At 30.0% G+C, this 26,303-nt stretch overlaps 1 protein-coding gene across 1 annotated transcript in view; it reads left to right on the top strand.

The window, feature by feature from the left end:
• Positions 1-22,084: 22,084 nt before the first annotated feature.
• The window catches only part of LOC119601256 (neuropeptide SIFamide receptor), a 37,416-nt gene continuing 33,197 nt past the window's right edge, over positions 22,085-26,303 (top strand). The window contains exon 1 of the mRNA XM_037952083.1: positions 22,085-23,140. Within this exon, the coding sequence (XP_037808011.1) occupies positions 22,180-23,140 (961 nt within the window). The 5' untranslated portion in view covers positions 22,085-22,179. The remainder of the gene's footprint in view (positions 23,141-26,303) is intronic.

Genomic DNA, 26,303 nt, shown 5'->3' on the forward strand with positions numbered 1-26,303 from the left:
TTAATAAAAACTATAAGAAACTACATTATTATTTTTTCGCGGTTGGTTAAAACGTTCACGCACCAAATGTCTGTCCGTCTGTTTAAAATAAAATAAGTTTTTTGAAGTCTCCATATGTCTTCGGAATCCAAAGCTTAGATAATTAATTTAAACATGCTTTTAAGAATTTAGTTGTAACCAGTAAAATCGGTCCTTAAGGATCGGAGATATGGTCAAAACAAATATGATCAACAAATAATTTTTTATGTACTCGTGGTGGTATACCAAAAATTTCGCCAAATTAGTTATTCCCTAATGTACATATGTAATTGTTCTTTCATATCACATTTTCCAATATTTGTTCTAGTAAATTCTGCCGGGCGAAGGCGTTCTTATCGCGCATGTGTCACAAAACAGCTTCTTATCTTTCCTGCACCATTTAAGCAACAGCTGGGTTATAAAAATTCTTCTAGAAAATTATATGGGTCAAATGTAAACAAAATAGAAAAAATCTTTAAACTAATTTATAAAAAAATATAAAAAATTGTTCGACAAACGGCTGATAATAATAATTAATTAATAATTTTCAATAATATTTAAAAATATTGAATTTGAAAATTTTCCAAAAAGTTGGCAAAATAGCTTTTTAAAAAAATTCAAAAACTTAATTTTTGCCGGAAAATCTTTTTTTTTTATTTTTTGTAATAAAAGATAAATATTTTTCCTTGCGTAAACTATTATTTTTTATTTTAAGATGTATGTGGTAAAAAATTAAGGGGGTTATTTTGTAAATCCCTTCCCCTAACGTCACTTAATTTTTCATATAAATTGTTTTTGTATTTTCAAAAATTTGTATGAAAATATTTTCAACGCAAGGTGAACTGTTTTACAAAATAGGGGGGTAAGATTTCTTTGAAGAAAAATATTAATTTTTTGTAAAACTATTTAGTTTCATTCTAAATAAATTTCTTAGTCTGGCATCTCTTAACTATTTTAGGTGTTTCTGTATAACAATTTTAGTTGTTGTTTTTTATTTAAAAGAACTTGTTTTTTAAGGGTTGCAAATAAATAATTAAAAAAAGACAAATTTTACATAATAGAGGAAAAAGGGATGGAAAAACTATTGTTTTTGTATACGTTTCCAGAATCTTCTTTTATATAGCAGATTTTTTTAATTAACTGTAGGTTAAAAAAGTTTTAATTAAAATGCCATTTATGTAAATAAAATTAGGCTTTATAATTAATGTAGGAGGTTACTGTATCTTTTAAAGAAAGATTCCAAAAATAGAATACCTATATATATTTCGTTTATATCGTAGGTTCCCAATATTAATATTATTATTTAGTGCCGGTTTTCTCCAAATTAAAAGTTTCCTGTGAGAACTTTTGATTTTGGAGAAACTTTCGATTTTGTTTGTGAGAGAAAAGGATGGTTGATATTTCTTTCTCTTATTCTCTCTCATATACAAAATCAAAAGTTTCACAAAAAAATTTGCCTGTGTGAACCGGCACTTTGTTCGTTCTAGTAACATCTGCCGGCCCAAAACATTATTCACCCCTATTCTGATCGAATTTGGATTCCAACAAAAAACGAAGTCGTAAGAAAAAGAAGAAGCAATTCTATTTTATTTCAATGCTTTACGATGTGTGTATTCTTTATTGCGACGTAAATGTTTTTGTAAGTTGTTATTTTAGTGACGGAGCTTCGAATCGAAATGCAGAATACCAAAGTTGCCAAACAAAGAAAATTTCAATTCGAATCGAAATACAGAGAGAAAAAGAAACAAACATACTCTCCTGGTACCAAATTGACACCAAATTTTCAATAACATCCGTTGTCAAAGTGTACGTATGTGTGTACGTACGACAACACTATGCAATGTTGACAACGCAACGTTGTAGAAATCTAAATCAACGGATGTTTTTGTAAATTTGGTGTCAATTTGTATACATATTTCTTTTTGCCTCTGTGTTAAGACACACACACAAACCAAGTAAAAAAAAAACACTCGGAAATAGAGTAATATCGTCACCCTATCCCACATTTTTAAAATTTTACAGTAGAAGCAGGAACTATTCGAATTGAAAAGTATATGTATATGATGTGTCTCAAATATGACATAAAACGTTTTTTTAATTTAATGTTCGATTCAGATTCAACGCAGCTTAAAATATTAAAATTATCTTTCTCTTTTTCTCTACTAATGTTTAAAAATACATAATTCTAATTATTAATTAATTATGTACATATATTAATTATTTCTCACACATCATCTCACACATAGGCGCAATTTTTTACATGACAATTTTTTCAGACGACTGTCTGGTCATGAATGATTTTTTCGACTTTTTTTTACAAAGTCGACTTTCGACATTTTCATACACGACTTTTTTGGACAAAAAGTGAAGCCTCTTTCAAGCGACATGGCCACACATGCACATCAAATTTGTTCACTCAAACGGTAAGTTTTTTGATTGTGTTAGTAAAAAAACTTATACCGCATATATACATGTGAGTTTTTTCACTAACACAATTAAAAAACTTACCGTTTGAGTCAACAAATTTGATGCGTGGCCATGTCGCTTTAACTGAAAAATTTTAGTCTGGCATCTCTTAAAAAAATATTTTAGTTGTTCAGTATAACAGTTTTAGTTTTTTGTTCCTCTGTCTGTCTCTTTCTTTTTAAATTTTATGTCGTTTACATTTTAAATAAATAGGTAAAACGAGTTTTTTTTCTTAAAAAAGATTTTTTGTGGTGAAAATAAAAATAAATGGTGGTGAGTAAAAATGGCGGTGAATAAAAATCGTGGTGAATAAAATCCATGGTGAATTATATTTTTCACCACGAATTCCATTATGTCAAATTTTTCAAGGTTCATCATTGATTTTTTTGCAATCCTAAAAGTATGCTGTATGGTTTCTTTTCATCCTAAAAGCTTGCTGCTGTTTTTGTTAGTTCCATAATAAAAAAGCATTGCCAACATAAAAGTTCATGAACTGAATCTTTTCTGGCAAGTCCTATATGTGTATATAGTCATTTGTATAACAGTCTTCTTTAGTAAAGTCACAAACACAAAAACACTTTTGATTCGATTTGTCTGTCTGTCAGCCTGTTGTTTGTGTAACCCATCAACATTTTCTGGAATTTCGGTAATGAGTAGTAGTTATTTTCTGACTGACTGAAATTTTGAATGAGGATGGAATTTTGACAGTGGATGTAATGTTCTTGGTTATGTAGATCCTCTAAGGAGGGATTTTTAGAAATTTATACATTTGGGTGTTAAAGAGAGAAAACTGTATTTTTGGTGCTTTTTTTTAACACATAAGAAAACTTTTTCGATTTATTGACGTATTCTTATTATATATATCTACTAGCATACCCTGGATGCTTCGCTACCCTAACCAAAATTAATTACATACAAAATTTTGTTTACTTTTATAGAAAATTAATATTGTTAAATTTTTTTTTAATAATATACAATTAAAAAATATAATTTGATGAATAAAAAAGTACCAAAAGTCCTTTTCAGTAGATTCTCATTCACTAAGGTCCCTACATTTTAAATTTTATATTTCTATGTTCAATATCGTAAAAATATCAAATAGTGCCATCGGAAAAACGAAAAAGTACAAAAATCTCTCTCAATAAATTCTCATATAATTTTGTGTTCCACTTAACCATTATAGAGAATCCAAAAGGTACCATTTGTAGAATGGAAAAGTACCAAAGAGTTCCCACTTACAGAATATTACTCAGTCAAGACCATGTATGTTAAAATTTATGTTCCTAGGTTGAATATTTTAGAAAATTCAAATAGTACCATTTATGAGATAAAAAGTACTAAAAAGTTCTCTCTTAAAGAATCTTATTCAATGAGGACCGTTTATGTTTAATAATAATGTGTTTTGAATTCATATTATAGAACATACAGAATATCATTTGAAGAAAGAAAGAAAAAGTACCAAAAGTGGAATAAATTCTACCTTAGTGGAAAGTACTAATTAAAATATTACAATTTTTCCCCTTTTCGCTTAGAAATATACTTTTTTGAGTATTAAGTTTACAAAATGTTCCGTATTTAAATCTCTATATCACAGATAAAACTCAAACGATTCAAACCTGCATTCATTTGTTCCAGAAAAATTATGCTTTCAAAAAGTACCAAACAATTTACTCGAATTTACTCCTATATAGGCCTTAGTACTCGAATTCCAAAATATTATACCAATAGCTTATTTTGTATGAGTAAATAAACTACTTTTTCAAATTTTATAAAAATTCTCTCAATGAGTTTGAATAAGTACCAAAAATACCGTTTTCTCCCTTTTACACCCATAAAGAACTGAATTTTAAAAAAGTACGAAACAAGTGTCTCCTAATTTTGGGAGATATATTCAAAATATTTACAAACATTTTATTTTGTTTATTAGTTAAAAAGTTATAAAGGGCCAAAAAAGGTACCAAAATCACCTTTGTTACATATTTTCACCCCTTAAAAGTACGAATTTCATAAAAGTACCAGACACCCATCTGCTTATTTTAAGAGTAGATATAGGTGCATTTAAAATTTTTCTTGTATCAACAATATTAGGTAAGATAATTAAGAAAACCAGTTTTACACGTTTTTTTCCCCTTTTTTACCTCTAAATGTACAAATTTCCTAAAATCCCTCCTTAGTGGATCTACATAACCAAAAACACATCTACTGTTAAAATTTCATGATTCTAGGTTCAGCCGTTAATATGTTTCTAAAAATTTCAAAATTTAGAGCTGATTACACGAAAACATACATAAATTTTTCAACTAAGAGAACCTAAAACAATTAAATAATAGAACATTTTAACAACAATTAAATGTAGAGTATTTTCCTCAGTGTACAATTGCATGTATAATACAATGAGGTATTTGAACTTTTGGCCGCATTTTAACTTTTACATACATACACACTCAACACACATTTCAACTAAGAGAATCCAAAACAATTAAATAATAAAAAAATACATCAAACTCGCTCTCTTAAATAACAAGGATATAAATAAAATGAAGGAAAAGAGAAAGTGTTTCGTTGTGATTTAAATACCAAAAAAAATCTCTGATTACACAGACAAAACCCAACAAAAAATGAAAAAAGGAAACAATAAAGTGTTACGAGCCAAAATGTTTTAACAGCAGCAACAACTACAAGAACAACAACAACAATAACAGCTAACAAATGTTTATGAATATTTCTACAAAATAATAACAATATACTGGCGCTTTGGGTATTTTGGTGTGTCTGCGAAAGTGTTCTTGTGTGAGTAAATGTGTGTAGGTCTTATTACAGGAAACATACATTAGGCTTTTATTTCGCAAAAGGATGTAAGACAATCTTGTCACAAGATTTAAGGGAAATGACTGGAAATTAAAAGCACAATTACAATTTGCCAAAGCTAAATCCTCACTCAAACAAGACTTGAAAACAAACTATTGTTAATGAGCAAACCACGAGCACGAGCAATGCCAATGAATGAAATTAAAAAAAGACACAATGATAAAATGGGTGGAAAAAAATTGGGCAATAATGATGATGGGTTTAGATTTAATTGCAATGCCTTTATGATGGATTTCTGGGAGATAATTGAAATATATGTAAATGAAATGTTTTAAACAAAAGCAGGATTAAGACATTAGGATTTTGGCGAGAATATAAAAAAGTAATATTATTTTAGTTAGAATAAAACAAACATAGATATTAAGAGAAGATAGTGACGAAAAAGAAACTTATATAAAATAAAGTTCTTAACGGTTTTAAAAAATCCTAGAAAATATTTTTTCAAAATGACTATATACGAGCATATAGTCTGGACTATAGCTAAGCCCATAGTCTGAGCTATAGGCCAGTCTATAGTCCAAACTAAAGACTTGTATATAATCTAAACTATAGACCAGTCCATAGTCCGACCTATAGAGCAGTCTAAACTCTGAACTCTAGACCAGTCTATATTCTGAACTATTGATCAGTCCATAGTCTGAACTGTAGATCAGTCTATAGTCTGAACTGTAGACCAGTCTATAGTCTGAACTACAGATCAGTATATATTCTGAACTATAGATCAGTCTATATTCTGAACTATAGATCAGTCTATAGTCTGAATTGTAGACCTGTCTACAGACTATTGACCAATAAACCAGTCTATAATCTGGACTACAGACCAGTCTGGAGTATAAACCCGTCTATAGTCTGGACAGTAGACCAGTCTAGAGTCTGGAGTATATAGTCTGAACTATAAAATAATCAATAGTCTGAACTGTAGATCAGTCTTTAGTCTATATTATAGACAGTCTATAGTCTAATCTGTAGAGCAGTCTATAGTCTGGACTATAGAGCAGTCTATAGTCTGGACTATAGTTTAGACAATAGAGCAGTCTATAGTCACCAGTCTCTAGTCTGGGCTATTGACCAATCTATAGTCTGGACTATAGACCAATCTATAGTCTGTCTATAGATCAATCTGTAGTCTGGACTATAGACCTGTCTATAGTCTATCTATCGACCTGTCTATAGTCTGTCTATAGACCTGTCTATAGTCTGTCTATAGACCAATCAATTGTCTCGACTGTAGACCAGTCTATAGTCTAAATTATAGAGCAGTCTATAGTCTGGACTATAGGCCAGTCAATAGTCTGGACTATAGACCAGTCAATAGTCTCGACTGTAGACTAGTCTATAGTCTAGAATATAGACTATAGACCAGTCTGTAGTCTGTCTATAGATCAATCTATAGTCTGGACTATAAACCAGTCTATAGTCTATCTATAGACTTGTCTATAGTCTGTTTATAGACCAATCTATAGTCTGTCTATAGACCAATCAATAGTCTCGACTGTAGACCAGTCTATAGTCTAAATTATAGAGCAGTCTATAGTCTGGACTATAAACCAGTCTATAGTCTGGACTATAAACCAGTCTATAGCCTGGGCAATAGACCAGTCTATATTTTGAACAGGTTTGTTCACCACTTTCAGGCCAGCATATAGTTTGGTCTATGGACCTACGTATATAGGATTTTTAGTTTAACTCAAATTAGTTTTAATAATCCTATGTTTAAAACCCAGTTAAATTCACCAGTGTTTGATTTCTAATCCGTTTATCTTTGATAGAATTCGCCCCTTTACTTATTTGTTTATAATAATTTTCCAAAACATTAATCTGTCTATATACCCTCTCAAATCTGCAAAAAAATAAATTTTGTTTATGCTGAAGAGTCAATTGTCATTATATAATTCAGTTTTATTATATAATGCATAATTTGAGTAGATATTGTTGTTTATTTTCCAACAAAGTTTTTATAGTAAAGAGAAGACGAGGGACGTCTAGGACAACGACGATGATGATGTTGTTGATAAGGAAATGTTCATTGTTTCAGTTACTTTGAAGGCCTCCAGTAAAATGTTGTTTTTGTTGTTTTACTATCTTGTGCTTGTTCTTCTTCTACACCAACTACAAAACCAAAGTTTATTTAATACACCAGCCGACTTTGTTTGTTTTTTTTTGTTTGTTTCTTGCTCAATGTTTGTATGAATGAATGAATGAGCTGTGTGTGTGTGATTTTGCGAGTTTTTTTTCATAAATATAAGGAGCAAGGACAACAGTCGTGGTCGTGTTAATTCGTACAATTCCTATTTTCATAACAAACACACACTTGTACACTCGTTTACTTGTGCAGTTGGAACACCTTGCGGCCCCCTGAGAAAAACATACTCACACACACAAATCTAGAGAGCGAATTTTTGTTTACAGTATTGAATGCAAAAATACTTAAAAGAGAGTGTATAATTGAATGTTGTATAGAACTATAAAAGAGAGTAAAAACGAAGGACCTACATTTTCAATTATAGAATAGATATGGTGAGTACTAAATATTTGAACGAATGTACAAAATGAGGATATATTAAGGGATTTTTTTTGGTAATAGTGCCAATTATAACGTTTTTGGTTTGTTCTTAGTTGGTCAAACACATTATTTTCATTATTAATGCACGAATTTAAACTCAAACCCCTTTTCAACAATAGAGAATAATACGAATTGTAAAAAGTATATTTTCTGAACTTATTTCCAAACCTGATTCTGAAATATGAATCTTAACGAAAATGTTTTATATAATGAAGTTTGATCTCAGTTTTAAGGTAAAATTTTTCACACTGAGTTTAAAATTAAATGTTTATATAAAACACATTCCGCTTACCTGGTTCCAGAAAACCATCGTTAAATACCGGAAACTTGTTTCAGAAAATTAACGTTTAATACCTTCATCCCTTAGAAGAAATTTGGTTGGTGAATCTAGTATTAATACAATATATTCTAGACAATCGAACGCACAAAGGGCTCTGCGGGTCTCTGTTCTTCATTTAGAACCTTATAGTTATAGATAATATCATCGATAAGAAAGGTTAGCTTCTATTGCATGAGATTGGGGGGACTAAGGACCATGAAATTGTTAAATGAAAGTCATCGGATATTGGTAGCAGAGAATTGATAATCGACATTACATAGTCGAAGTCCTCAAAGTTTTAATTAAAAATTTGAATTCCTTATTGAAAGTTGAAGAGGGAATTAAGATATATAAATGGTAATTTCGATGCGGCATTCAAACTGAACTTTGAAACATTGATCGAAAGATTTTGAATTACGAAATTCAATATCGAACAAATGTTCAAAGTTTTGGCTTTACTTTAAGAAATTAATATTTTTTTAAATCGGTGATACTGGAAACTTCTATCAGAAAATCAACGTTTAATACCTTCAACTTCTCTTGCATGAAGGTCTTATAGCCTTTTGAAGAAATTTGGTTGGTGAAATCGACTATTAATACAATATGTTCTAGAGAATCGAAAGCACAAAGTCGCTGTGATTAGGGCTCTGAGGGTCTCTGTTCTTTATTTAGAATCTTCTAGTTATCGGGTACATATTTGATAATATCACCGATAAGAAAGATTAGCTTCTATTACATAAGGTTGAGGGGCTTTAAATTGGATTAAGAACCATCAATTGTTAAACGAAAGTCTTCGGATATTGGTAACAGAGAATTGATAATCGACATTACGACATATAGATCGAAATTTCGATGCGGCGGTCATTGTGATGTTGATACACGAATACGAGGATCCTCAGCATATGCTCAAATCATCACCGATAAACATCCTCGAAATCTATGCGAATTTTATGAAGGGATAGGACTAGGACTCTCTTGTCTTTTAGTAAGAACTTGATTAGGCTTCTCACGGGTATAACTACTGCGCACTGTATGATTGAACATATGTCGGAACGTATGGGCTACCCACGTTATAGCGACTGTAGATCTTGTTTGGATGAGGAAGAAGAGGAATCGGTACAATACCTTCTATGTGACTACCCAGCCTTACAAATGCACAGACCACTCTGTCCCAGAGATGCGTCACTTGTAAATATGATCGGCTAGTTCTCACGGAGAGGCAGGAACCACATAGTCAACCAAATTAAGGGAATTAAGGGAAACTATTCTCCTTTATCTATAAACTCTCAACATAAGGGAATGGTTATTCTACGGGTATCACAATGGGCCACAAGGCTTCCGATTGAAGTCGCTAACTAGCGAGCAACCCACATAACCTAACGTTATGAAAATGTCAAATCTTATATTAAGTTTAGAAGTCGAACAACAATATATCCAGCGAAATTTCGATCAAGGCCGATATTCGGTCATGTTGCAGAGTATAGCCTCTGGTACACGATATCAAAATGTACTAAACTTGATTCGAAAACATCAACTCCTACTTAAATGAAAGTTTAAGGTTGTTATAGAATGCCGGAACTTGTCTCATTTATTAAAAATTAGATGGTATATAGAAGATGTTTGACTTGGAAGGTAGATTGATGATCTCTAATGGCCATGTTGGTCTCTATTCAAATGATGCAAGGACAAATTTACAGTTTGATGCGGTACAATCGATTTGTACTTCTTACAAAAATTAAGTTTTAACCGCTTATGATTTTAGTATCCTCCACAGAAATGGCATAAACTGATCACTAAAACTTTTTGGTGAGGTTCCTTAAGTTGCAGACCATTGCTTAAACACAACTTGATCTTCATAAATGTGAGGAATTGGATCTCTTAAATCCAAAACAATGGAAATTGGATCTCTTTGAAGTTCCAAAATTTTTTCAAATTTTAATGCAATTTTTTAAGTATTTTGTTCAACTTACCAAAAGTACCTTTCAAAAAAAGTACCAAATCCTTCATCCCTGCTGCAAACCCACACACATTTGACACACATACATACATTTTATTAAGTAGAGTAGAGTAACGTGCATTAGCCTTAAACAAAAGCAATTTAACATTTGCTCCAGTATTGCTTGGCACGCGGAACTGTTCAGTACGTTTTTATTAACAAAAACTGGTCAATGGTATTGAATAAAATAAAAAAAATATATAAAAGTGAAGGCAATATAATGTAACGGTTATTTTTGATTTGAATTTTCTTAAAAAAAAAAAAAATTAAAAAACTAATAAAGTAATAAAATATTAAAAACTTAAAATAAAACTGTTATAAAAATTAAAACTTAAAAAATTAAGCATAAAAGCGTTTTTTGAGATATAAAAATTTAAAATTCTTTTAAAATTTAAACCTCAATAAAAAACTAAATAAAAATACCCATAATAAAAACCAAGGGGTTAAACATTTTAAATTGACTCTTAAAATGAGCACACAAGTTTTTTTTTATATAAAATTCTTAATTTTTTATAGCAATTTTCTAGCAGCAAAAACTACAACAACAACTACTTACTATTGCAAAAAAAAAAGTTATAAAAAGAAATCATAATAATTGTTGTCGTACATGTCACGAGATGTCATAAAAGTTTAAGATTTTTTCACTTCATCAACACACACTCACTCACAAAGCCAAAGGCAGACGTGCAAATTATATCGTGTTACACCATTTTCAATTTTGGGTTCAATTTCGATATGATTTTCTATATTTTTTTTTGCATTTTGTGGAAAATGATTTTTTTTCTTACGGTTAATTTAAATTCTGTAAACGTAAAAGGATGTTGATGTTTTTTTCCTATTTTGCTTTTAATTGATTCAATTGTGTTGCATTTGTTGCTGTGGTTGTGGGTCACACATTCACTTGATTGTGGTTTCACTAAGGATACATTCATATAAATATGAATACTAAATATGTATTTTGAAATTTTGTTAATTAAAATGTTGCATTAAGAATTATTTATATTTGTTAATAATAAATACAATTTATAGGTACATACGTGCTGTTAATTAATTTAGTTTATTTTTGAAATGTTTCGTTTAAATAAGAGAGTGCAACAAATTTATTGGTAGCAAAGGAGCAGAAGTTTTTAAGTGGGTTAAGCTAAATCTATGCCACCTCTCTAAGTGCTTTTAATAATAAGCTGTTGAGGAAATTATTATGGATTATATCGTGTTTTTTTGTGATTTTAAATGAATTCCTAAGAAAATTATTACGTGAAGTTTTAAATTGACATTGGTAAGTCACAAAAGGGAAATTAACCTTTTATATGGTATATCAAAATTCTTTGAAAAGGTTGTTCATTAGTTCATGAACTATTACTAAACTATAGCCTCATGTTTTAAAATTACAAAATTGTTTTTAAAAATATAAAAATAGGTTAATTCTAACAAATTCTTAACCGATGGACCAAAATATACTTTTCTCAGAACTTATCCATCAAATCAGTTTTTCGAGATATCGTGTCATAAAAAAACTCTTTTTTGACCATATTTGAGACGTTATATCAATGCGAAGTCTGCTTTATATATATCTGTTGGTTTTAAAATAATCCGTTATATCTTCTTCTTTTTCGTGATATCTTAACCTAAATTTTATAAAAAGGTTTCTATAATAGTGCCTCAAAAATGGTTAAAAAATTGGGGCTTTGAAACTTTATGACACAATATCTTGAAAACCTGATGTGATGGATAAATTCACAATCCGAATTCGGAATCAGAAAGAAGTTACCAGTAAGTTCTTTTATACACATACACACATTTGTATTAATAAAAAATATACTCTATTCGGTTCACAAATGTATTTTTGGGGATTTAAAAGAAAGACCGCAGACCGGCCAAAGCCAAAGAAATGTAAATCTACTCGAAAAAACTTTAGCTTCGAAAGAGCTTAATTTTCTTAAAATATCTCCAATAGTTCATGAGATATCGAATTATGCATAAATACATATTTCTAAAACACTGTGCAATAGTACAGACAGTTTTCAAGCCTCTTTTACGATCTGTACTTTCTCTCATAGATTACAAGAAGTTGTTTAGTTCTCTCCGATATCAATGATTTAAAAAAAAAAAAATAGTCCAAATGAGAGAGATAAATTTTGAAGGGATTGAGTGGCTTCTTACAATCTTTAAGAGATGAAATATCTCAGCACAAGTTGCCTCTTTGATCTGAATTATCCAGAAGTTGTGCTATGGATTAACTGATCTAATCAAATTTGTTAGTTTGACTCCATAACCATGTGATTAATAAAATCAATCGATTTGGGTGGAAAACTTTTAAAAGTTAAAGTTACAAGGATCCATTTAGGAAACTCCCTAAATTTCGAGAATCCCATGCAAATACGCTCTATTAGATGTTACAGAAAATCTACGGATTAATTCGATAAAATAAGTTTTGTTAAGGCATCGTTGGTTTTATCCCTGGCCGAACTTGAGAGACCTCCAACGCTCCTAAATATCTTACAAAGGTCACACAGTGGGCAATTATTATACATGGTCCTTCGTATTACGTACAAACTGCTTTGCTAAAGACTTACAACTATGTATGTATATTTACTTAGCTGATCAGCAATAGTAACAAGACAATTTACTTATTGTACTTTTCTCCGATCTTAGGAAATATCTAAGCTATTTACTGCCTGAATTCTTTGTACTTACCAATCTCGCTTACAAGTAGGGAGTAAGGTAAGTACATACAACGATCACCTACAAATAAGGAGTATATATGTGTATATCCACTGCGTCAAATATTTAAAAGAAAAAAGTATTAGTCATTATAAGACTCCTTTAAAGTAATGCATGCTGTATGTAGTAGTCATTGAATAGTAAGTTTTTAAGTAAGTACAAGTCATAAACATGTTTTTGCTGAGCGAATATCAAGTGATATATTGGAAACCTGGTTTTCTCAAGAGCTTTTTAACATAAGAAATTAATTTATCTTTCCCTGAAAAGATTTCTTTTGTTTTGGAAAATAAATAATTACTTTTTAAACTTTACATATATTTTCCACCTCAATCTCAGCAGCAACTCTTTAACTCCAAAAAAACCCTTTAAACGACTTTTTTAAACTTTTTCTAGATATGGTTTAAAAAGATAAAAACTTTTTCCTCATTAAACATCTTAAGACCCTAAAAATAATAACATAATTTTCCGGAAAAAGATTTGTATACATTAATTACACTTAAAATGGTGTAATCGTCAGTTGGAGATAAAGTTTTTGCAAAGAGTTTTTCTTGCCACATATGAAGTAACAACAGTTAAATTGTTGAAGTATTGTTGCTAATTCCGTTTATTTGTATATGTATTTATTTATAAATATATGCGTTTATAGTATAAGGGTTGTGTTGTCATTTGTATTAAGGAAAATTTTTTTATTCCAGCTTGTGTCTGATTTATACTGGTTAATGTGCCACTTGGTGCCTAAAAGTCTGATTGTTCATATGACTGACACGCACTATTTTACTGAAGGAATACTTAAGCACACTCACTGGTACACACACACACACACACACACACACATAAGTAGAACACTTATGAATGTGTAGTTTTAAACATTCATATTTTGTATCCTGGTGCCCCTATTTAAAAAGAAGTGTCATAGCAACCAAATAGATAGAAGACAGCCAGGCATCCAGTCAAACTGTCAACCAGACTCTTATCTTGTCAGTTTCTCTTTTTTCTGGCTGGTTGAATCACAGTGTTTGTTTTAACTTTTTTTTGCACACTTTTTTATTGTAACAAAAGGATGAGGAAACAACACACATACACACTCAGAGGCAGACAGTTGTAAGGATGTTTGAAAGTATTTCTTTTTATGAATTGTGTTAAAAGTCATATTTCCTTTTTTGCACTTGATTCATTCTATTATTATGTTTATTAACACTACTAGTAGTAAGTAGTTGTACAAATATGTTTACATATGCTTTTTTTGTTTTATTATATATTTTTTTGTATTAATGTTTGAATTTATGATCGAATGTGTGTGTGTGTGTAGGAGCAAAGTTGAAAAAAATAGAAACAATTTCATAAAGTTTTTTTATTGTACATTTTTTAATACCATTTGAATGATGATGCTTTTTCTTCGTTGAGTTGACTTCTGACAGAAATTGTTTTGAAATTTCAAAGATTTAAAATCCCCAAAAAGAAACAAATACGAATGTACGGTCGGTCAGATTTATTCATATAATACGCTACACTATTTGTCTATATTGTGAAAACATAAGTCCCAACTAGTCTATAGTCTAGTCTATAGTCTAGTCTATAGTCTAGTCTATAGTCTAGTCTATAGTCTAGTCTATAGTCTAGTCTATAGTCTAGTCTATAGTCTAGTCTATAGTCTAGTCTATAGTCTAGTCTATAGTCTAGTCTATAGTCTAGTCTATAGTCTAGTCTATAGTCTAGTCTATAGTCTAGTCTATAGTCTAGTCTATAGTCTAGTCTATAGTCTAGTCTATAGTCTAGTCTATAGTCTAGTCTATAGTCTAGTCTATAGTCTAGTCTATAGTCTAGTCTATAGTCTAGTCTATAGTCTAGTCTATAGTCTAGTCTATAGTCTAGTCTATAGTCTAGTCTATAGTCTAGTCTATAGTCTAGTCTATAGTCTAGTCTATAGTCTAGTCTATAGTCTAGTCTATAGTCTAGTCTATAGTCTAGTCTATAGTCTAGTCTATAGTCTAGTCTATAGTCTAGTCTATAGTCTAGTCTATAGTCTAGTCTATAGTCTTGTCTATAGTCTAGTCTATAGTCTAGTCTATAGTCTAGTCTATAGTCTAGTCTATAGTCTATTCTATAGTCTAGTCTATAGTCTAGTCTATAGTCTAGTCTATAGTCTAGTCTATAGTCTAGTCTATAGTCTATTCTATAGTCTAGTCTATAGTCTAGTCTATAGTCTAGTCTATAGTCTAGTCTATAGTCTAGTCTATAGTCTAGTCTATAGTCTAGTCTATAGTCTAGTCTATAGTCTAGTCTATAGTCTAGTCTATAGTCTAGTCTATAGTTTAGTCTATAGTCTAGTCTATAGTCTAGTCTATAGTCTAGTCTATAGTCTAGTCTATAGTCTAGTCTATAGTCTAGTCTATAGTCTAGTCTATAGTCTAGTCTATAGTCTAGTCTATAGTCTAGTCTATAGTCTAGTCTATAGTCTAGTCTATAGTCTAGTCTATAGTCTAGTCTATAGTCTAGTCTATAGTCTAGTCTATAGTCTAGTCTATAGTCTAGTCTATAGTCTAGTCTATAGTCTAGTCTATAGTCTAGTCTATAGTCTAGTCTATAGTCTAGTCTATAGTCTAGTCTATAGTCTAGTCTATAGTCTAGTCTATAGTCTAGTCTATAGTCTAGTCTAGTCTAGTAGTCTAGTCTCTATAGTCTAGTCTATAGTCTAGTCTATAGTCTAGTCTATAGTCTAGTCTATAGTCTAGTCTATAGTCTAGTCTATAGTCTAGTCTATAGTCTAGTCTATAGTCTAGTCTATAGTCTAGTCTATAGTCTAGTCTATAGTCTAGTCTATAGTCTAGTCTATAGTCTAGTCTATAGTCTAGTCTATAGTCTAGTCTATAGTCTAGTCTATAGTCTAGTCTATAGTCTAGTCTATAGTCTAGTCTATAGTCTAGTCTATAGTCTAGTCTATAGTCTAGTCTATAGTCTAGTCTATAGTCTAGTCTATAGTCTAGTCTATAGTCTAGTCTATAGTCTAGTCTATAGTCTAGTCTATAGTCTAGTCTATAGTCTAGTCTATAGTCTAGTCTATAGTCTAGTCTAGTCTAATCTATAGTCTAGTCTATAGTCTAGTCTATAGTCTAGTCTATAGACCAGTCTAGCCTATAGTCTATAGTTTAGTCAAAAGACTATAGATAATAGTTCAAGACTATAGACAATAGTTCAATTCTGGTCAATATCTAGTCAGTAATCTGGTTAATAGTTTACTTTAGTAGTCTAGTAATAGTTTAGGTTTAGTCAATAATTTAGGCCATATTCTAGATAATAGTCTAGTTAATAGTCTGGTCAATATTCTAGTCAATAGTATTGGCATTATTCTAGTCAATAGTCTGGTCAGTAGTCGAGTGAATAGTCTAGTCGATAGCATAGTAAGTAGTCTAGTCAGTAGTCTAGTGAATAGTACAGATAAAACTCTAATTAATAGTCTAGTCAATAGTGGAGTAATTAGTCTAGACTCTTCTATATATAGAATAGGCAATAGTCTGGTTCAATGTTTAGTAAAATCTGTCATCAATAATCTCTTGTACTTAAAATTTCAATGACGAACATTATCTCAGAAGGCGAGCTTTTTTTAAGCCGATTACTTTAAGGTGGTAGAATGGCCAAAGACCATAGACGTCTAATACCTTCTCCATTAAAGTGGTTTATGAGGGGTTAATATAAAAATAAACAAAGAATATATAAAAAATAGTTAATTTGACAAATAATACTATTAAAACTTGTTTTATAGTTTTCTTTTTTAGAAAATTCCTGTACACGTACATAAATGCATAAGCTAGTAGTGTTAATAGATGGATGATGGGTCAAAGGTTACAAACTTGAAAAATCCTTTGAATTAAGTTGTTATGGAAAAGAACCGAAAAATGGAAAAAAATAGTGATAAAAAATATCAATGTCATTATACACTACAGTATATGTATAATAGTGTTTTTTGTTGTTTTTGTTTAAATTCTGCACATGTGTTGTTTTTAGTCTATCTGTAGCTGTAAAATTGTAGTAGTATGCAATGAATGTACTAACTATGTTTATATGTATGTATATGTAAAGATATGTATGCAATGACCTTAGCTATAATATGCTATCAAGGTCTTAACGATTCCCTTGTCAACGGACAGACAAGTTAGAGACACCGACACACATACACACACACACACACTATCAGCATATATTATTTGAAAATTATGCTGACATTTCATTAAAAAAAATAGTTGAAAAAGGAAAACTGAAATCGAACAAAAACAAACAACAAAACATATTTTAGTGAAAGGAAATAAAAAGGGAATTTCCACAGTTTTTTTTTCTACTTTAGCAACTCGTTTTCAAAAAAAATTAAACCTTACAAATTTCAAAAGTTTAAAATTCTCTTCAAGCACTCTCGTGTGCGCAAGGTGTGCACTTAGTTAAACAAATATTGACATTAAGTTTGACAAAGCACAACTTGGAACTGCTGGTTTTTGTTTAAAAAAAACGAAATTTAATTGAAAATGAATTTACACCAAAATTCATTGACCATTGTTGACAAAAGTGGCTCCCAGAGGTTGTGGCAATATCAACTTGATGCGAATTATGTTTTTTATTACTTTTATTAGATAAAAAATATCTTTATTGTGATGAATGTTGTGGAGAGATGAGTACAAAAACAAATACGCGTGTTTTTAAGTGCCCTGAGTGAATTTGTCTTAATGTAAAAAATGTAAATTAGAGTTTAGATAAATATTACTCATACTACCCGTGGTTCATTTTTTTAAGTTCATAGCGAATGGGTTGTTTACATTTTAGCTTTAAAAAAAGAAAACATATAATAAAGAAAGAAATATAGAACGGTTTTAAAATTAATCGAAAATCTCAAACATTTACAATTTTAACAAGTCAGAAATTATAGTCGGGCGAGGCCGACCATATAATACCCTACAACTGTTACAAAATTAAAATGTGATTTAGTTTTCATAATAAAGCATTTAAGTTGAATTGTACCTTGCCTCAGATATACTTAAGATATTTATTGTTGAATAAAATTGTGGACATTTAAGTCAAATTCTGAAGGGGGCTTTGTATAGGGGCTATGGTCAATTGAGACCCTATAACTATAAAATTTTTGAGGGTCATCAAGGCTACTATAGAACTTGGTTTTGCAGCTTTTTGTCGAGATACGAGTATATTAAACATAATTATGAACTTAAGAGCCTTATTCGGCGGGTTCAGTTGTATGGGGCCTAGGTGAAATAATGGACCGATGTTAACTATTTTCAAAAGGCTTCGTCTCCGATACCATAGAAGATTGTGTGCCAAATTTCATTGAATTATCTTCAAAATTTCGACCTGCTGTTTGATTACAAGGTTTACAAGCCCTATTCGGAGGTTCAGTTGTATGGGGGCTAGGTGAAATAATGGACCGATCTTAACCATTTTCAATAGGCTTCATCCCTGTGACAATAGAAGATCATATACCAAATTTCATTGAATTATCTTCAAAATTGCTAAATCGACTCAGAAAATGATTCTAAGCCGATTGGTGTACTTTAAGGTGGGTATAGACCCAATATTATTGTGCGTTACAAACATCAGCACAAACCCAATATACCCTCCCCACTAAAGTGGTGTAGGGTATAATTATGAGTTTAGTTTTGGAAGTTTTAAAGGAATTTCGAAATTCCATTTAAAATTGGTTGTAGTTTCATTTAAATGAGTTTAATCGAGTTATTAATATCTAAGGAATATCAGTGATTACTTCAACTTTTCATTCAACCTCAAAATCATTTATAGCTCCTTATAACACCGTCCTATCTTTACAACAATGAAAATCCCGGTCACTGAAAATTTTCCATTAAAAATTGATTTTCATATTAAAAACCTTTTAGTATGTAATTACAATTTACTTAAAATATTAATATTCATGACTTTGAATTTTCTAAAATATTTCTAATTGCCTTCTGCCTTAACCCTTCAAAACTTTAACCAAATTTCTTGAGTGTTAAAAAGTGTTTAAATTTTGTCCACCCTTTTTTCATGAACGTAATAGAAATTCTTTACATTTTTTTGGAATTTTGTAATTGAACTAAAATAAAACAAACATTAATCACATTTTCTTAATACCCATAAGCTTAATGGTTTTTTCTACCTCAAAAATAGTATATGTGTGTGTGTCAAAAACAAATTGTTTTCGTCAATAAATCTTTATTTTTTTTAAAAAAGCTACAAAAGCTGAATTCCTTAAAACATAATAGAATTACATACATCGTACATATAAAAGACGTAATTGATTTTTATAACTTAATGGATGTAAGTAACATTTGATGAAAGTGATAAAAAACCTTAATACATAAGGCGTTGGCGTTTGTTCGCTTGTTACTAACATGTGTAGACAGTTAGAACATAAATAAATAAATAAATGTTAAAACATGTGTTTTATTTTTGGTCACTAAATTTAACTTCAATAACTAAAAAAGCTTTATTTTTTTGTTAATTCCTTAAACAAAAACATTTATTTTTAAGCATTTTTCCTTGTTGCTCAGTCGACTGTACTCAATTATTATGATTTCTTTGTAAATAACAAAAATTGCTTATAAATCAGGAAATTATGTTAATGTATTATTTCCTTTTAAAAGATATTAACTTTAAATTTATGTGTAAAAAAATGTGCGAAAATAACAAAAAAACTGAAATAAATTAAAACATACAATAAATATGACAAAACCATAAAAGACACTCACTTTTAATATATATTTTTTTTATCTCCTACACCACTTATAATAATTCAAAAATAATGGTCCTTCCCATTTCCCACTTCCCACATTTAATCTTGTCCGTTCTAGTTTATTGACTAGACTACTGATAAGACAAGACTGAGTCTTGGCAAGACTAATGGACAATATTACACAGATCGACAAATTTTTAACTCAGAGATCAAAGTATAATTTTCTAAAGGATTATTGGGATTCGAGATATCAAGTCCAATCTTTTAGAAATGTATAACTTGGTCTCAGGCTGTTGACCAGACTATTGACTAGACTACTGACCGGACTATTACTAAGACTGTTGACTAGACTATTGACTAGACTACTGACTAAACTATTAATTAGACTATAGGCTGGACTATTAAATAGACTGTTGACTAAATTATTAACTAGGCTATTGACCAGAATATTGACTGGACCATTGGCAAGACTATTTACCATACTATTGGCTGGACTATTGATAAGGCTAATGACTATACTAGTGACAAGACTATTTACAAGACCATTTATTTACTATATTATTAACTAGGCTATAGACTAGACTATTGGCTGAACTATTGACAAGACTATTGACTAAACTGTTGACATGGCTATTGACCAGACTATTGACTATACTATTGACTATACTATTGACAAGAATATTGACTAGACCATTGGCTATACTAGTTACTATACAATTGTCTAGACTATTTACTAGGCTATTGACTAGTATATTGGTTGGACTATTGACTAGACTGTTGGCAAAGCTATGGACCAGACTAATTGCTAGACTATTTACAAAACTATTGACTGGACTATTGACCAGACTATTGACTAGACTGTTGACAAGACTGTTGACTAGACTGTTGACTACACTGTTGGCAAGGCTATTGACCAGACTATTTACAAAACTATTGACTAGAAAATTGACCAGAATTTTCACTAGACTATTGACTGGACTATTGACAAGGCTATTGTTAGGCTATAAGCCAGAATATTAACTATAATATTGACAAGACTTTTGACTAGGCTATTGAGTATATGGTTATTCATCCATGACTTAAAAAATTACACACAGTGTTATTGACTAGACTATCGAAATGACTATAGACTAAACTATTAACTATACTATGAACTAGACTATTGTCTGGACTATTGACAAGAATATTGACTAGACCATTGGTAAGAATATTGTCCAGATTATCGACAAGACTATTTACAGAACTATTGCCTAGACAATTGACCAGAATTTTGCCTAGACTTGATAGACTTGACTATTGTCTAGACTGTTGACAAGGCTATTGACTAGGCTATTGACGAAACTATTGACTAGCTTGTTGACAATGCTATTGACTATACTATTGAAAAGACTATTAACTAGACTGTTGGCAAGGTTATTGACCAGACTATTTACAAAACTATTGACTAGACAATTGACCAGAATTTTCGCTAAGACTATTGACTAGACTATTGACAAGAATATTGACAAAAATATTGACTAAACTGTTGACAAGGCTATTGACTAGGCTATTGACCATTAAATATAATATTGACAAGACTTTTGGTAGGCTATTGAGTATTGAGACTATGGACTAAACTATTAAATATACTATGAACTAGACTATTGTCTGGACTATTGACAATAATTTTGACTACACCATTGGCAAGACTACTGACCAGACTATTGACAAGAGGACTTACAAAACTATTGACTAGACAATTGACCAGAATTTTGACTAGACTATTGACTAGACTATTTGCTAGACTATAGACTATAATATTGACAAGACTATTGACCAGACTATTGACTATGCTATTGAAAATACTACTGACTAGTCTATTGGTAAGACTATTGACCAGACTATTGACAAGACTATTTACTAAACTATTGACTGGAAAATTTACCAGAATTTTGACTAGACTATTGACTAGATTATTGGCTAGACTATGGACCGGACTATTGACTAGACTGTTGACAAGGCTATTGACTAGGCTATTGACCAGACTATTGACTATAATATTGACCAGACTATTGCCTAGACTATTGACTAAACCATGGATTTAACTACTGATTAGGCTATTAATTGGACAAGGTTATTGACCTGACTATTAACTAGACTATTATCTAGACTACTGACTGTACTATTGTCTAGGGCATTGATGTATATCAAGCTGGTGTAGGGCATTACGTGTTCCTGACTTTATTTTAAAATATTATTTTTTCATATTTTTTAAGCAAAACAGCTTTTTCGCAGAAGTACTTGAAAATACTTAAAAATAGATAAATAAATCAATAACTTTTTAATAAATACTTAAAATAATTTTAAGATAAAATAATTTTATACCAAAAGAAATAAGAAATATTATTAATAGTAATAAAACACAAAGAATCTTGACAAAAAAGAAAATGTTCTAAATAAATTTCAAGTTAAGAAACACTTTTGAAAACTAATAAAATAAAAACCAAAAAAGAAAAACCTAAGAGATGGTAGCTTCTCATATAAAAAGAAAACATCTGCATAAAAGTGAAAAACCCCTAAAAGACTATTATGATGCAGTGCCAGTGTCACAGCCAGCAGTGTCAGCAGAAGCAGTTAAACAATTGAAAACAATGGATTATGCTGAAGCAATTTTGGATTATAATTTTACTAAAGTAAGCGATAACGTAGAAGACAGTGGAAGTGGTATTAATAACAAAAGCAGCAACAACAACAACAGCAACATTAACATAATGGATAATTTTAGTCATAATCTATTCGAGTTGCAACCTTTTTTAGCCAACAGCAATGGCAATCTCATTAATGCGGTCAATGATTATGGCAATTCTACTGTATCAGTGGATATATATGATACAGTTTTTAGTCCCACTGCTTACTTAACGGATGCTACCACAGCTGCCGCTGCAGCAGCTGTTACAGCAGCCAATAATAATCGAGGTCTTTTAATGGATACACTTTTGGGTTCCGTTATGACCACAGCCACTGCCACCGTTACATTGTCTCCAACAACAACATCATCATTATCGGCTTCAGCGTTAACAACTTCAGTGTCAGCATCTTTTGCAACTGCATCGTCGCCCTCATCATCCTCCGCCACTGTTTTGAGTGGTTTACAGGAGAATTTCTATGAAACCACCGTTGTTGCTGTGAACAGCATGAAGACATCATCATCGACTGCGAACAATGAATCGGCCTATTGGGAATTGGAAACGGCTGATTTTGATTTTCTCTACAGACACTCGTTGGTAATGACCATTGTCTATTGTATTGCTTACGTGATTGTATTCCTGGTCGGTCTGGTGGGCAATAGTTTTGTTATTGCTGTTGTTCTGCGCATGAGAAACATGCGAACTGTTACCAATTACTTCATTGTCAATTTAGCCATTGCTGATATCTTGGTAATAGTTTTCTGTTTGCCAGCAACATTGATGAGCAATATTTTTGTGCGTAAGTATTAAATGTTGTTGGTAGTTTTTCTATTACAATTATTGTTTTTGTTTTTGTTTTCGTTTTTTGTTTTTATTAATCAATTATTATATTTATTGCATAATTAAAGTGGACAGCAAAGAAATAACTAAAAAGACAAAAATACTTTTGTAGACATGAAACTATTTTTGGTTAAAGTGCTGGCGATAAGAACTTTAGTTGTAATTTCAGTAGATGGTAGATTAAAGAAAATTAATTGAATTGGAAATAATGTAGAAATATTTTATTAGACAAAATGTGTAAATGTCTATAGCAGTGAAGGGCATAAAGAGAAAGTGTTACACTTATAAAAAAGAAAACCGACTTTACCCCTATTCCTTTAATCGCATAATAAAGTCGAATCTGTTTATTAATTTTGTTTAAATTAGTTTGTAACTATTTGCTCTCGGCTCCTGCTTGTTATGTTGGCCGACCATTGATCTGTTTTCATACTTTGGATATGTGTTTATGCCTATTTGTCTCACCACATTTATAAAATTGTGTAATTTTTTTTTTACTATTTGAAATATTTTTGTTTAGTTTCTAAGCCGAAAAAACCAAAAAAACTTTTTGTGGTTTCGTTTTTAATTAAGCAATAGACATAAAAATGTTCGAAAGTCCATTTTATTTAAATAATTAGTTTATTAAATAATGTTTGATTGTAAATATAAAACATTTGGTTTTCTTTTTTATCTAATAGGACTATAAAAGTTCCACATTTGTCTAAGGGGAATATTTTTTATTTTTAGCCAAAGTTTTACATAAAGACTTATTAAATTTAAATGTGTATAAAATTTTAATTAAATGTAAATTTAATTCCCTCCAATAAATGTCATTTGTAATAAAAATGAACCAATTTTTAATTAAAAATATCCCAACTTTCAAAGAAGGAAAGAAAATGAATAAAATTTACTATATTAAAAGGGTTTAAATTTTTTATAGGTTTGATTGAAATTTGAATCCACCCTCATAAGCCTAATAATATGCAATTAAATCTTAGTACAAGTGGATGTCAAGGTAGACTGTAGAATGCTCATTAGAGGAGTCCAAAAATAATGATTTTGATTACTGGTGTAAAATTTTAGTCAAATCGGATAACGGGAATCCTTGTCGGAAATCGACCTCTATTGCTGATATTCTTTACAGTTTCCCTTTCCTTAATATATTCTTATAAATATTATTCAACTCTCCATCTTAACGTATCTGAGATATTTCTTTATGTTATGTTTCTTTATGCAAAATTTAAGTACACAAGGGATGTTAGATCGTCTCTAATACAGGTTCGAAATTTCACTAAAATTTTAAATATTACAAGAAATTCGAAATTAAACTAAAAATCAAAATTTTTTAGTTACATTTTACTAGAAAAAAAAGAAATTTCGAATTTTCACTAGAAATTCGAAATTAAATAGAAAATCGAAATTTCATTAGAAATTCGAAATTTCACTAGAAATTCCAAAATTTCAGTAGTAATTCGAATTTTCCCTAGAAATTCGAAATTTCACTAGAATTTCGAAATTTCACTAGAAATTTGAAATTTCACTAGAAATTCGAAATTTCACTAGAAATTCGAAATTTCACTAGAAATTCGAAATATCACTATAATTCAAAATATTCCTAGAAATTCGAAATTTTACTAAAAATTCGAAATTCCAAAATTTCACTAGTAATTCGAATTTTTCATACAAATTCGAAATTTCACTATAAATTCGAATTTTCACTAGATATTCGAAATTTCACTAGAAATTCGAAACTTCACTAGAAATTCAAAATATTCACTAGAAATACCAAGATTTTACTAGTAATTCGAATTTTCCCTACAAATTCGAAATTTTATTAGAATTTAGAAATTTCACTAAAAATTCGAAATTTCACTAGAAACTCCGAAATTTCACTAGTAATTCGAATTTTCCTTACAAATTTTACTAGAATTTCGAAATTTCACTAGAAATTCCCAATTTTACTAGAAATTCTCAATTTCACTAGAAATTCCCAATTTCACTAGAAATTCCCAATTTCACTAGAAATTCGGAATTTCACTAGTAATTCGAATTTTCACTAGAAATTCGAAAATTTACTATAAATTCGAAATTTCACTATAAATTCTAAATTTCACTAGAAATTCTAAATTTCACTAGAAATTCGAAATTTCACAAAAAAACTCGAAATTTCACTAGAAATTCAAAATATTCACTAGAAAATCCAAAATTTCACTAGTAATTCAAATTTTCCCTACAAATTCGAAATTTTCCCTACAAATTCGAAATTTTCCCTACAAATTCGAAATTTCACTAGATTTTAGAAATTTCGCTAGAAATTCAAAATTTTCACTAGAATTTCCAAAATTTCACTAGTAATTCAAATTTTCCCTACAAATTCAAAATTTCACTAGATTTTCGAAATTTCACTAGATTTTCGAAATTTCACTAGAAATTCGAAATTTTACTAGAAATTCGAAATTTTACTAGAGATTCGAAATTTCACTAGAAATTCAAAATTTTACTATAAATTCAAAATTTCACTAGAAATTCGAAATTTTATTAGAAATTCAAAATATTCACAAGAAATTCCAAAATTTCACTAATAATTCGAATTTTTCCTACAAATTCGAAATTTCACTCGAATTTTGAAAATCCACTAGAACTTTGTAATTTAAATAAAAATTCGAAGTTTCAGTAATTCAACATTTTACAAGAAATTCTATATTTAATTAATTATAAATTTCACTATAAATTCGAAATTTTACTAGAAGTTTAAATTTTACTAGAAATTCGAAATTTCACTAGAAATTCGAAAATCAAAATTTGAAAGAAAAATTCATAAATTCATGCATTCTGTCGAAACTTTAAAATTTCACTATAAATTCGACTTTCACATTCCATTAGACATTTATATCTTCAGTAAGTGAGATGGTTCGCATTTAAAAAAATGTAGGTCAAGCGTATATACATTAAAAACTTCTATGAAAAACTGTATACCCACTGAAATCACATTGATATCAGTGATTATAAATCAAAACTGTCTAGAACATTATTTTTAAAGAAAATTTGCTTAATAAACCTTTGCAGTAAGGTCTTCTGAGGTCTGCTTTTTTGTCTACTTTTTACAACATATTTTTAAACTCATTATAAATATTTAATATCTT

The sequence above is a fragment of the Lucilia sericata genome, unplaced genomic scaffold (genome assembly GCF_015586225.1).
Source record: "Lucilia sericata isolate MDLA Ls3-8-SP2 unplaced genomic scaffold, ASM1558622v1 Contig000153F_arrow, whole genome shotgun sequence".
Classification (NCBI taxonomy): Eukaryota; Metazoa; Arthropoda; class Insecta; order Diptera; family Calliphoridae; genus Lucilia; species Lucilia sericata.